The following is a 13,772-nucleotide window of genomic DNA, read 5'->3' on the forward strand; positions in this document are numbered from 1 at the left end:
TTGACATTTCTAAGCAAATTGGATTTGTATTTGTCAAAAGCACGTGTCACAAAACTGTACACGATCATACCTTGTTTCCGTAGAATTTTACACAGGCTTGGACGGACAACCAAATCCGGTCACATTTCTTTTCCGATTTGCTCTTCGTCGAGGAAGGAGGCAGTGTTTGTGTCTCAAGATGGTAAGTTGGTGTAACTTTGTAGTGAAATGTGTTGAATTTGTAAGGTATTAGTTTCTACTAAAAGCCGTGAAAAAGATTCGCTTAATTGATCGAGTGATAGCAATTATAACTAAAAATTACAATGCTGCTGATAGAAAGTTTCAATAAGCTTGTGAAACTTAACCTCACTTTAGTGGCTGTTGAAAATCCATGTGGCATTTCTAATTACACATGATAGTTAATTGTTAGTTTCAATCTAATAATGCGATCGCACAACGAGACCCAAAGGTTGATTGGATGTCTTGTAACGTTTGATTTTATATGCCTTAACATTCAACGTGAAATAGCCTTTTTTTTTTGGAGGAGAGCGGAGCGTATATCTATGCGGTGATCCTAACCTCACTCTCGTTATTCTTCTGCTTTCAGTCTCATCGTAAGTTTTCAGCACCTCGCCATGGTTCCATGGCTTTCTACCCGAAGAAGCGTGCTTCGCGCCACCAGGGTCGCGTGAAGGCGTTCCCTAAGGACGATGCTTCCAAGCCGGTGCATTTGACCGCGTTCCTGGCGTACAAGGCTGGCATGACGCACATCGTGCGTGAAGCCGACCGTCCAGGTTCAAGTAAGTTCGATAGCACTATTCTTTCTTCCCACCACCAAACATGCAGGCCCGCACTCTAATGTGTTTTAATATGATGATTATCTTTATCATACGGTTAAATTCTCTGAAACAACTTTGAGAGACAAACCAGTTAGAACTAGGGCTGTCTGATGAACACATTCTCCAGCGTTGGTTTACATTTGCATTTTACCACGTGGACTGTACGCGAACATGGGAGAATAACATCCGTTCTTTGGTTTAATTCCATTTTACAGAAATTAACAAGAAGGAGGTCGTGGAAGCGGTCACGATTCTCGAAACCCCGCCACTGGTGGTTGTCGGTGCCGTCGGCTACATCGAAACGCCGTTCGGACCGCGTGCTCTGTGCAACGTCTGGGCCCAGCATCTGTCTGAGGAGTGCCGTCGTCGCTTCTACAAGAACTGGTAAGTGTAAAACTGCTCGTAGTTGTTGGAACGCGCCTGCGAAACGATCGCCAAATCCATGTTACGATCTTTTGGAGGTTGCATACTGGAATAACTCATGCGATCATCAGCGACAAATGAAGGTACGCTTTGTCTTGCACGCTCTTATGATGTGAATTCGCCCTAGTGGCAAACTGTCTGAATATTCATGTACGAAGAATCTGACATATGCTGCCTTCCTGCTGATCAGCGTGTTAGCCAAAGCGTGTTGCTTGCTGCTCGTATGCGTTATTCAGGACACACTTATTTGTGTACCTCTTCTGATACGGAATAAATGTGTAGTGCCTTGCAATTAATTAATCACCAAATCGTAAAGCCCTTCGATCACTGCAAGAGGGTTCTATCATCGGTTGGTCATCTGAGCCAAGTATGTGACACTCTGAGGCCGGAAGGGGGGCATTCCCCCGGAAGTGCCTTTTCGGTTGAACTATTTGGCGACCATGCCGAGGGAACATGTCGTCCTCCGCTCTGCTGGCGGTGGTGCTGGTGGATATCGTATGGAAGAGCAACGAAAGCGCGCTGTCCAGAGCGATCATCTACCACTGTCTAGCACGATGAGGCCGGTTCCCTTTTCTTCTCTTTCATGCCAACGGCGAATCGAAAAGAAAGGCTTCCCACGGCCCACGGTTCTTGGCAAACCCGTAATGAAAGGTTGATAGAAAGGTTGCGGGTCCGGTGCGCGGTGCCCAGGTTGTGCTTCGAAGCGGGCAAATGTAATGGAGCGATGCGTGAACCGTGCGTCAGTACACCATGCGAGAGTCGCATCGGATTGCCGGTACTCCCCCCCAGACAAGTGTGTCGTTATGTGGATGTTCTTGTTTCTTGAAGGCACGCGAGCAAGAAGAAGGCCTTCACCAAGGCCTCGAAGAAGTGGACCGACGATCTGGGCAAGAAGTCGATTGAGGACACCTTCAAGAAGATGGTCCGCTACTGCAAGTTCATCCGTGTCATCGCACACTCGCAGGTAAGAGCTTCCTTTTATGAAACTGTTCATCGCGAGACATTTTCCACAAACAAAAGCGACAGGAAATTACCTCGCGGAGGGATCAGCTTGCCTGAATCCTACCGTTCGGGGGCCGGCAATGGTAGTTCAATCCAGGGCTGTTCCTCGATGTCGCAGATTAAATTGCCCCTTCGGAAAAGTCCTTCTTTTTCGTAAGTGTGGCGATGAACGGTATATTCCTTAACCTTCGTCGTACCTTCGTCCCGTTGGGCGATGATCACGGAGATAAACCATACTGTTCACATTTCCTTCCCTATCCTACTCTTTTCTGTCCATTTTTTATGGCATTTATTGCAATTACATTTTGTTTCTCCTCTCTCTCTTCACAGATTCGTCTGATCAAGCAGGGTCAGAAGAAGGCCCACATCATCGAGATCCAGCTGAACGGTGGTTCCATCGCCGACAAGGTTAACTGGGTGAAGGAGCATCTCGAGAAGCCGATTCCGGTGTCGCAGGTGTTCTCGCAGGACGAGATGATCGACTGCGTTGCCGTTACCAAGGGTAAGGGTTTCAAGGGTGTGACCAGCCGTTGGCACACGAAGAAGCTGCCGCGCAAGACGCACAAGGGTCTGCGCAAGGTGGCCTGTATCGGTGCGTGGCATCCGTCTCGCGTTGCCTTCACCGTCGCCCGTGCCGGTCAGAAGGGTTACCATCATCGTACGGAGCTGAACAAGAAGATCTACCGCCTGGGTGCCGGTATCCACACCAAGGATGGCAAGGTAAGGAGAAACGAAAGCACTTTTTTTGTCCTCCCCTTTACTTGTGAATCGCCAAACAAAGCCTAAATGTCGTAAATGATGATAACTTACCCTATTGCCGACATCAAACTAATATAATACATGAACACACTGTGTATACCAAATGATAGGACTGATGATATTCAGGCGTAGCAAGCTTTCTGCATCGAATGAAATAACTTTGTTAAGAGTGATTGGTTTTGAACTAACTGGAATCGTTGTTATGTCTCTCGTACACAGGTCATCAAGAACAGCGCTGCCACCGAGTACGATCTGACCGACAAGTCGATCACGCCGATGGGTGGTTTCCCGTTCTACGGAGAGATCAACCAGGATTTCCTCATGATCAAGGGTTGCTGCATCGGTGCCAAGCGTCGCGTAATCACGCTGCGCAAATCGCTGCTGGTGCACACCAAGCGCTCTGCCCTCGAGCAGATCAAGCTCAAGTTCATCGACACCTCGTCGAAGATGGGCCATGGTCGCTTCCAGACGCCGGCTGACAAGCGCGCCTACTACGGCGTGCTCAAGAAGGATCGCATCCGCGAGGAGAAGGCTCAGGCTGCCGCCGCCGCCGCTGCTGCCGCTGCCAAGCCATCGGCATAAGCCTTCGTGCCGCATCGTCATCGTCGTCATCATCATCAATGCATCGGGTGTAATCAGGAAAAAATAGTCTAAAGCACGGACGCCGCCTGCTACCACGGGCTTCGTTGTTCCCGATTAGATCCTAGCAGCTGTTCATTCCGCGGCCTGTGCTGAAAAACGCCTACACGTGTCCAGCACGTGGTGTTGTGCCTCTGGGCTTTGGAATGTTTTTTCGTGAACTCGGTGAAATATAATGAGGTTCTACCAAAGAGGTAGCAACTGTAACAATACGAAAGCTGTGTTTTGTTTTAAGATGTTCAAAATACTAAGAAGTTCATTTCGTTTTCGCTTTTGCTTCTTCGATCATATTCAATCGTACGAAGGGTTTCCATTGGTATCGTATGAATCGTGTAAATACTATCATAATTTGATTAAATTATAATAAAAATTGCAAAAGAAAACACTACGAGCGAAAAGTGATATGATTTGTTTCAAGGAAAGGACGTGGGCATTGTCTTTCTTTAAGCTTAATCGATAAAATCGTCATTTTTCTCTGCTCCAAACGTGCGCATTGATCGCTCCAGAAACAAACCCCAGCTATAGTTAATATAATGAAATGTTCGATCCGCTCTACTCGTGCATCGATTCAATGAAAACTAACATCAATTATTAACGCACTGAACGAATCGAAACCAAATTGAAACTCGAAAGAGTAAATTCACGTTCCCCACTACGACTTCGCATACGACACCATAATTCAGTTGGAAAGGTCCGGTTTCATATTTACGCACCCATTGTGCGTGGCCGGTGCACTTCGCTGAAAGGAATGAATTCGTAGAACTAAACATAGAGCATTTGCTTGACAATACTAACACACACGCACAAACTGCTTGACAAGTACGAAAGAAAATAAACAGTCCAAGCAGAAATATCAACAGACTTTGACCCATTCAAATTTCTTCTCCTTAATCTTCCAAGTCAAATGCTTCCATAAAGCACTTCAGCGGCTACGATACGCGGAAAGGCAAACACAGCTAGTAGAGAACAATTTGTAGTTGCATGCGATAACAATCCTTTACCGATGTGGGGTCAAATTATCGGAACAGCTTTTGCTTTAGTTGGACTTATTGTCGCTTTTGTGCAGCTAAACTCACAGCGCAACCCGTAAGTAAACTTAAAAATGACCGCCACTTAAAAAATCTTTACGTTTTTGAGAAAATAACATCCTTTTACTTTTGTTCTTGTCGTTGTTGTGCATACTACTACTAAAAGTAAGCACCGAGCAGTACGTGATGCACCAAGACGGCGGTAAGTAGCATTTGTTTGATTGATCCTACCGCACTTAGCACCAGCATTCTAATTGCGTCTTTTCTATTGCTTTGCTTTTGCAGATCGGGTAATGGCGTTGATAGTGATGATCCACTGTGTGAGGTATGCGAAATACCACAGATGGGAGATGAAAGTACTTGGAGAAGGTTCGATTGTGGCCATTGCTATCATGCAAAATGTTTGAGCCTGTTTGCTTCCCAAAGTTGCTTCACCTGTGAACACATGGCTTCACTGCAAGCGCCTTCAACGGACAGGCCGGGTAATAGCTGAAAGAGATTACCAACAAATTCCACTTTCGCGACAAATGTACTGCAGCTGCTTACGTAATTTACTCGCTTATCGGATTTCCTGTATGATATTAGATGTGATAATGGACTATACGTCATGGAGATTTTGTTTAGTTGTAAACCCTCATGACTTTCGATGAACAGAATTTTACCATTGGTTGTGATTGTTGACAATTTTATTAAAGGAGATTCGTTAAGAAACGTTGTTATTACTTAATTCTTTACATGGTCTACTGTTTTCATCGTTAATGGGACACAACTTCCCCATCAGTGAGATCTTAGTGCGCATTGATTGTAAAAGCTGAATCGATCTGCATTCAATGACGGACTGATTGGTTTGTTTTTCTTTGTTAATTTGCATCATTTTAACTATGCTTCCTAGAGGTGCGATTCTTCACAATGCAGGCGGAACGTGCGTAAATGAAGAAAAAAAAGAAGAAATATTCTTAAATTTAACATACATAGAGACCAAGAGGGCCTGAGACGGGTTCTGTTTTCCTCTTCCTGATCTAAGATTTTTTATTCATCTTTTACTTACAGAAGCTTTCGAAAAACAAGTATAACTCTCGCTATTACATTCAAGATCAAGAGAATTGCTCTTTTGTTCGGAAATGTAACCATGCTGTATCACTTTTATGTTTGTATGGCTTTCGCCCAAACGAATTCTGTTCCGGAACGTCAGTAGCAAGTATGGTTAATTCCGATAGATTGCTTTGAATCGAATTAGCAAAGGATTGGTATTGAATGGGAATTGACTGGTAGTATTGCTATCTCGTTAAGAACAGTCTCCATCTAAAGCTAAATATATCAAACGGGCGCTGCCGTAAACGAAAATAGGAAAGAAATGGATTGTCCTTCCGTCTCCATTCATAAGGCATTATTCTGATATTCGACTCAAACATTCTTCTAAAAACATGTACAACTATTATTCTACCAATTAGCCTAATCAGCAATAGTGTGTATAGCACGCTACCCTAGGACCTCCATCCAGGAGGGATGAGAAAAATCGACGACCGGTTTAGGTTAGATTTGCTTTCGACAGTTGGGACATTCCTGCTTATTGACCATCCACTTGTCGAGACAATCCAGATGAAACGAGTGTCGGCAAGGGAGCGTCCATCGGCTGGTGGGCCTTATTTCCTCCAGACAAATGGTGCAGTAGATGCTGTAGAAGGGCGACGAAGTGATTGCATGAGTAATTGCAGCAACAACAATATTCCTCCACAGTCTTATCAGCTTACTCTTCATCCTGAGGATTATATCTGCCCGTAAAATCCGAACGTTGTCCCGCACCATTATTGCCTGGTCTACTGGTGTGCGCTCGACGTTGTTCCGTATGATTCTCGAAATAGTAGATCAAACCAATTGCGGCAAGCGCTACGATGCTTAACGACGTCGCAAATGTTAAGATCTGTGGGAGCACCATGATCGGTAGTGCGAACTCGTCAGCTTTATGCGGGCGGGCAGTGAAGAGAGTAAATATTTTGTTTTGACCAAAATCCCTTCACGACTTTCGTAACATCAACAACACAAATCAATCGGAAGATGCGAAATACATCCGCCAGCCAGAGGAGGAAGCGAGAAAGAAGATAGCCTCTCTCTGTCTGTATATTTGACAGGAAAACAGACCAAAATGTAAACGTTTATAATGGTAGCTGTAGAGATTGACAAGCGATTTGAATTTGAATTAGACCGTTGAAGAAATCAGTTACAGACGACGGGTACAATGTTCACATAAAACATTAAAATAATGGACATGATTTTAAACATGAACTAATGGATTGTTGAAATGATTAAATAAAAGGTACATGAACAGTTTTTTTTTTTATAAATTTTTTATTTTCATTTCCATTAATCCGCTTTCTCAGTCACGCACTCACATTACCTAAGTTTTACGTTCCGTTTTCATTCATTATGGGGGGGGAGAAAACTTATTTCGTAATGTTTAGTATTCGCATTCGCATCATCCATTACATAGGGATTGTATCTTGTGTGCCATCGACATTATGCCTCACAACACCACGCTTTACACAACTAGTATACTCTTGGAAAGGCTTTTTTTCGGTCGGACAGTCTACGGTGCTAGCAGCAGTACGCACACACTACTTGCTTGGGTTTTGCTCAATATTTATCTCATTCATATCGATTTACAACTTACATGAGTGCTCGGGCTGGGTGCTAAACCGATTGCTGTTCAGATACATCTAGTGGAGTCTATATCCCACCGCAGTGAGTTGCTGGAGCATGTATATCGCTATATGCATAAGTATATATTACTGTAATTCTATTTACAATTACTATTTCACTTGGCTCATCGTTCCTGATCCTAAGCGCCGACCTATGCGTGGATGCTTTTTTGCCAATTAATTTTGTTGCTGTTGTTAAAAAAGAAATATTTGTTTTCCTATTGTTTTTAATACTCTTCCAACTCCCCTCCTGGTTCGGTTCTTCTTGAGCTGGACAACATCGATAATGTGAAAGGTTGGCAGACTACTGCTGGATGCTATGGGACACTGGCCATCTTAAGCAAACTGCATTCCGGGTCCGGCAAAAAGGAATCACAGCTAATCACTTATCAGCATTGAGGTCGATACTGTATCAACATGTGCTCTTCTCGGTTTTGATCGGTTACTTTTTACATTTTCTACAAAACGGACCGAATGTGCGAACGAAAACTGTAGCACTGCTTGTGCAACTTTTTTTTTAAATGATAAAACAGTACAGCGCACGTGTTAATCCGTTACAATAAAATAGCATAAAATAACATAATTGATAAATATTTCGTTTGCCAAATTTTTCACCGTTTGCCCGTCGATCGCAGCTGATGGTGTAGATTATTCGATATCGTTTTGGGGCCGGGAGTGTTCCACTTTTTTGTTATTGCGTTTGTTTGGCATTTACCAATCTGCCAATGCCCTATCTATCGCAGAAGTATGCCATTTGCGCCCTTCTCCTGGTGTCTAATAGTTAGATGATATTTTGTTTATGTATTTGTTTGCCGTTATTTCTTACTCAGTCCTATCTACGGTTTTATCACCTACTTATACTTTAGTACATCTAATGATACGTATGTACATAGATAAAAAACACAGTAATTTGATATTAACTAATCACAATGAAGCGTCAGTAAGCAAGCAGAAAGCAGGCGTAAATGTGCACACTAAAACCAATCAGTTCAGGGAACCGCGCAAAAGGAGAACCGTTCGGTACCGCTTGATTCGAACATTCCCACCACCACCCAGGAAACCAGGAGCGCTGGCGCAGGGCGACACAAACCGGCAAACAGCATCTCGCGGGGAACATTTAAACTATTCAATTTGACTAGAGATGGGAAAATGTATAAGGCCTAAACGCATATTAGTAATGAAATCGATTTCGGCTGTTGCCGGTTCGGTTCGGTATCTGCCGGCAGGGATTGGAAGTCTCCTGATTTCTGGGAAGTGGTTTGTTCTGGGGTTTGTCTTGTCAAAATCTAATCAATTTCAATCTCATGGTCAGTAAATGCAAAGATGGAAAGAATGGAATCTGACCGACAAATTAATGTTTTTTTCTCCTGTTTCATTAATGCTAATGTTGTTCAATATATGTAAACAAAATTAGCTTCTATTTAAAAAAAACAAAATGCATTCGTGCGCAGTATTGAAATAGAAGCATAAATACACCATTTCAAATGCACAGCTACAGCTGCCCATCTGGGACGTTCTGTTGCTTTGCAACACGGGGCCGAAGCTGGTGGAATGGTGCTTGCCAAGGGACGCCAGAATACGGACCAAATACATCTGTGTAACTATGTGTTAGTCAGATCTGGTTCGCAATTTTCGAATGACCCCCTCTTCGCATGTGCGCTTCGTTGAATGGTATGAGGAGAAACTTAAAAAAAACAACTGCTAAGTAGCGCGTTCGATTGAAGTGTTTCTAGCAAAACTGCTAACTTAAAATCCTTGCTTACGGCGCTCGCAAAAGGTAATAAAATAAATACAACTAGCAGACGCATTCATGTACAACTGCGCATAATGTACACAATGGGGGAGCCATTCCGAGCCAATTTCATAGAAAGAAAGAAAAAATCACATCCGAATGTATACGATCATCCCCAGCAGAATGCAGGGATGCCTAGGATGGAAAAATGAAAATGGGCCCGAGACGAGTCCACGCGCACGCGCGCCCCTTTTCACAGCTTCCCAGAAGTAGTAGTTGCACCACGGGGTTCGAGAGTGTTTAGAAACAAATCACAGCAATTCGGCAAACAGCCCACCAAACCACGCCATTACGATGGGCAGGAAGAATTGGAGTAGGGCGCGCTCGATCGACAGCACCGGCGTGGTGTGCGAGCTTCCGGCGGTGCTAGTGCCGCCGGCTCCACCACTACCCGCAGCGTCCCCACTGCCGGCAACGCTCGGCACGCCGGCCGATGCCGTGTAGTCGAGATCGTTGGTGGTTGGGCCGTGGCCGATTTCGGAGATGCCACCGCTGGGACCGCGCGGACTGTCGAAGCTGATTTTGGGTGGCACGAACACGTCGTCCGCTCCTGGTCGCCGCTCGTTCCGCACATCGATCTCCCACAGACCCATGCCGGATCCGGCCGTTTCTTCATAATCGATACCGCTGCCCTGACCGGACCCGCTACCATAGTAGCCATCCTCTGTTGGGCGAAAGGAAAGGTGCAAGAAATAGATTGGCAAAGTGTGCAATGGGTTGGATTGTTTCGCCTGCGCTCCTTACCTTGATCGGTCCACTCTACAGCGTGGCCGACGTACGCATGGCTGAGGTGGCTGATGGCTGTGCGCAGGATGAACAGCTGCTGCTGCACGATCGTACTCTGGCGCCCTTGGAACACCCTGTTCGGGAACTCCGGATTGGTGTCCGTTTCGCCCAAAATAATATTAGGCTGGTAGCTGGATATGGACAGAAGATTCGTTATCGTTAGCATGATGCGCAGAGCAAGCAGACCACCATTATCACATCACACACTTACCGATCAACCGTGGTTCCGTTCCAGCAGCTGGCATCGTTCGCGGGCGGTTCGGCAACCTCCTCATTGTTGCACAGCATGTAGGGCAGCTGGGTCCAGAATCGCCTCGAGTTGCTCACCTTCTGGCGGATGTCCCGCACCATACGATCGATCATCGGTTCCTGAATGTCCTGCTCGTCCTGCTCGCTCGCCTGCTTCCGACCGCCCTTTTGCTTGCGCCGATTCGCCCGTGCCCCAGCAGCACTGCCGTCACCGCTGCCGGCACTGTTGCCGGTCGATCCACTAACCGGTGGGCCGTTGCTGTTGGTGAACTGTACGTCGCCGTCTGAGAACTGCAGCGGTTCGTACTTCAGCTCGCGGCTGGTCGAATCACCACCATCTGCATTAGTGCCGGCGGCTCGCTTGCTGATACGCTTGTCTGATGCGTCCGCCGCAGTGTCCTCGTCTTGCTCTTCGCCTTCGAACGTAAACTGCGAATCGGCCGACTCGGTCGAATCGGGGGCTGGCAGTGCAATCGCCCGCCGGCCGATACCCTCCACCAGCGGCAGTTGCTGTTGGCCCATCGTTGTAATTAAGCGTGGCTGGGATTCGAACCCGTTCGTTGCGAAGCTGTCCGCCACTTGTTTGCTGGCGGAGCGACGCATGCGACCCAGTGCCGGTTGCCCACAGCCCTGGAAGATGCGGTCGGAAATATCCTTACCGTTTTCCTAAGGAGGCGAAAGACAAATTGTTATTGTTATTAGCAATTGCCCAAAAGGTGACGCGCGTCCTTCGATCTCGCCCTACCTGGAAGTTCATGATCGCTTCCGAGATCTTGACATCGATCGGCTGGACCACCATGACGATGTTGAACGGACCGAGCAGCCGCTCCGCGATGCGCTCCATCTTGCTCACGAACGTGTCCCATTCCGTGCCGATCTCTTCGTAGCTCGGGAAGCACCCCTTCATCACGTTTACGCAGTACGATTCGCACGGTTTCTTGGTCTGCCCGGCGCACACATTGCACGTGCTCATCCGGGTCAGGGCTGCCGTACATTCGGCCGACAGACGCACCTGCGGAAGGAGAACGGAAAACGGAAATTAGTGAAAGCACCGAACCGATGGGGAAGGCTGGCAGATAAGAGCAGCTCCTCCACGGCGACACAATACACTTACATTGATCATGTTGCGAGCCGCCTCGGCTGCGGATGCGAGCGCCTGCGCGTACTTGCGGGTCGCGATGAACGAACGCTTGATCTGTAGCGACAGCATGTCGGGTACGTCTCCGAACGGCTTTAGCTCCTTCATGTGCTCACTAACGCAGCCAAGATATCTGCGCAGAAGGGAGAAACAATTTAATAAAGAAAAAGGTTACAAACCAGACACCCTTTAATGGCCAGTGGAGCTCGGCGGAAAGTAGATTTACGAGGATTTACGATACAGCGAATGCCGCACTTACTTGTTATCGAACGTGTACTGTGCATTCAACACGGTAAACATCTTCTGGAAGAGTATGTTAAAGAAGTGATCCATCGTTTCGGACAGGTCCACCTTGCCATGGGCATAGTAGCGCTCCAGCTCAGCAAACAGATCAGCGAAGACGTACGAATTTTGCTCGTAGATCGTGCCGTACGTGCGCTTAAACATGGCGTGGAACCCGTGCTTGGATTGAACCAGCAGCTCTTCGAAGAATTCTGAAAGAAATTAAGGGAAAAAACAGATAAACATCATTTTCGACTGGATGGAGACAATTGATTCAAAGCTGTTAATTTCTAACCACAAACGGAATTTTAAGCTTCCGCTAAATTATTAGCAAAGCTGTTTGAACGCAGGATAATCCATTCCAATTTCCAATTCTACGGGAAACAATCCCCTTCCCGCGTAGCGAAAATCTTCTTCTTGCGATCGAGAGCATCTGATTTACAGATGTGCGATTTTGGAGCAAATTAAAACCTATCAATAGGGTGCCTTCCCGGTGCCCCGTTAGGCATGATCTCATCGATCCGCGGGAGGCCCCGAGCACACAACACACACTCACACATATGATGCGCGTATTGTTTATCTGATTTCACCGAGGACACAACGTCTTCCCGCCGACCAGAGGCGCGAGACGACCTGCCCAATGGACGGGCAAGATTTTAGTTTGAGGATGTTGGAAAGACGGGGGGGATTTATTAGACAAAATAAAGAAATAAATTGCCGTGCCATCGTCCTCCTGTGGGCCGCTCCATAGGCGCGGATCGGATCGTGAAGCGACGGCGTGTGCTGCCTATTGGATCGTCCATTTGCAAGAAGATATCAATCGACTTTCAGCGTGATGTCGGACGATCGTGGTTTAAGTCAAACGTCACCGTAACGGCGTTACGTTCCATTTCTTTCGCTCTTTTTTTAATTTAGTTTTACCACACCCGGCGGCCACTGGAAAACGTTTTTCGTATCAAGATTTAATTAATCGCACCACGCAGCGAACGCTGCGGCGGTGCCATCTGTCACGATCGGGTGTTTCCGCGCGCACCTCCCCGGAACTGTATCAGATTTCTGATTTATCGAAGAAATTCATAGAAGCGCTAAAAGCACCATTCAGTGAGCATCTTCTTCTCCCCAAGAGGCCGCGCAAGATCACATCGAGTCCATGGTGTTGTCAGTGTGAGATTGAAATGATGGACTGTGGAGGAAGTCAAATTAGGCTTAATTATCTGTCGGTGTATGACACAAATTAACCAACGCCTTGGTGTGCTCTCGTGTCATACACAGATTGAGATCATTTTAACATCAATAAAACATGGTAGAAAAAAGTTTAATGGTCTAACACTTTTAAAATGGTATAAACATAATAAAGTACACACTGCGGCTGCACCGATCGCCCAGCACCGGTTAAAGTAGGACAAAGTTCAGTGTCTTTGAAAACATCTGGCCGCTTCCATCTTTAGACGATGTTGTTAAACTGTCTCTGTCTCTCACACACTCCGACACATGCAGACACGATCGAAGAATCACGATACAAAATATTTACGACCATTCGCAGACAAGTGAGCGACACGATGGGAATGATCATCTAGCAACCATAATGTAATGTTCGTATGCATGTACGCATATCGATCATTTCGATCGGTTTTAGTTTTGCATATTGTTTTCGTGGCCATTTGCTTCTACGTTGAAAATGCATTGCGTCGCGTTTGAGGCTTCGGGGAATTGCTCTTGTGAAATGTCGTGTGCCTGCTTTTTGCACGAACACATTTCAAACCCTAAAGTCCGATCATTCATTGTTGCGTGCGATCGTGCCAGGAATATGATGATGATCGTGCGTTGTGTGGCTTTACTGTCTTGATGTCTGGAAGACTAAATTAGCTATTGGCCATACACACAAAACACGCATAGCCACACATGATACTATACTTGCACTCCTGGAAACTGCCCACCGATTGGAAGAATATACTAACATCAGATAAATTGATATGACATTCAGGCTTCTTCATGATGACAAATCGAACGAAAATGCTTCCGAAGATAGCCAACACAAGGGCACAAAAAGACGTGCGACAACACAGCGAAGCAACCTAATCGAAACCGCATCAGAAAGTGTCAAACGCGCGCAGAAACGAACCCCCATCACCCCCTGCTGCTGCTGCTGTTGGAGGGACA

The 13,772-nt window shown here is 46.2% G+C and overlaps 2 protein-coding genes across 2 annotated transcripts in view; one reads left to right on the top strand and one right to left on the bottom strand.

Moving 5' to 3' along the window:
- The first annotated feature begins 48 nt into the window (after window positions 1–48).
- LOC1274215 (large ribosomal subunit protein uL3) lies at window positions 49–3,858 on the top strand. Its single transcript, XM_313303.6, has 6 exons — window positions 49–181; window positions 587–779; window positions 1,034–1,202; window positions 2,070–2,205; window positions 2,574–2,963; window positions 3,222–3,858. The coding sequence occupies exons 1-6, from the start codon at window positions 179–181 to the stop codon at window positions 3,582–3,584; spliced, it is 1,254 nt and encodes a 417-aa protein (XP_313303.6). The 5' UTR covers window positions 49–178; the 3' UTR covers window positions 3,585–3,858.
- A 3,431-nt stretch (window positions 3,859–7,289) lies between these two features.
- Window positions 7,290–13,772, bottom strand: part of LOC1274218 (glypican-4) — a 61,980-nt gene continuing 55,497 nt past the window's right edge. Inside the window, exons 3-8 of the mRNA XM_061643002.1 lie at window positions 11,590–11,824; window positions 11,307–11,463; window positions 10,938–11,204; window positions 10,155–10,858; window positions 9,902–10,074; window positions 7,290–9,821 (exon numbers count right to left, since the gene is read on the bottom strand). Coding sequence (XP_061498986.1) covers window positions 9,409–9,821; window positions 9,902–10,074; window positions 10,155–10,858; window positions 10,938–11,204; window positions 11,307–11,463; window positions 11,590–11,824 — 1,949 coding nt within the window. The 3' untranslated portion in view covers window positions 7,290–9,408. The remainder of the gene's footprint in view (window positions 9,822–9,901; window positions 10,075–10,154; window positions 10,859–10,937; window positions 11,205–11,306; window positions 11,464–11,589; window positions 11,825–13,772) is intronic.

This window comes from Anopheles gambiae, chromosome 2 (assembly GCF_943734735.2).
Source record: "Anopheles gambiae chromosome 2, idAnoGambNW_F1_1, whole genome shotgun sequence".
NCBI classification, from domain to species: Eukaryota; Metazoa; Arthropoda; class Insecta; order Diptera; family Culicidae; genus Anopheles; species Anopheles gambiae.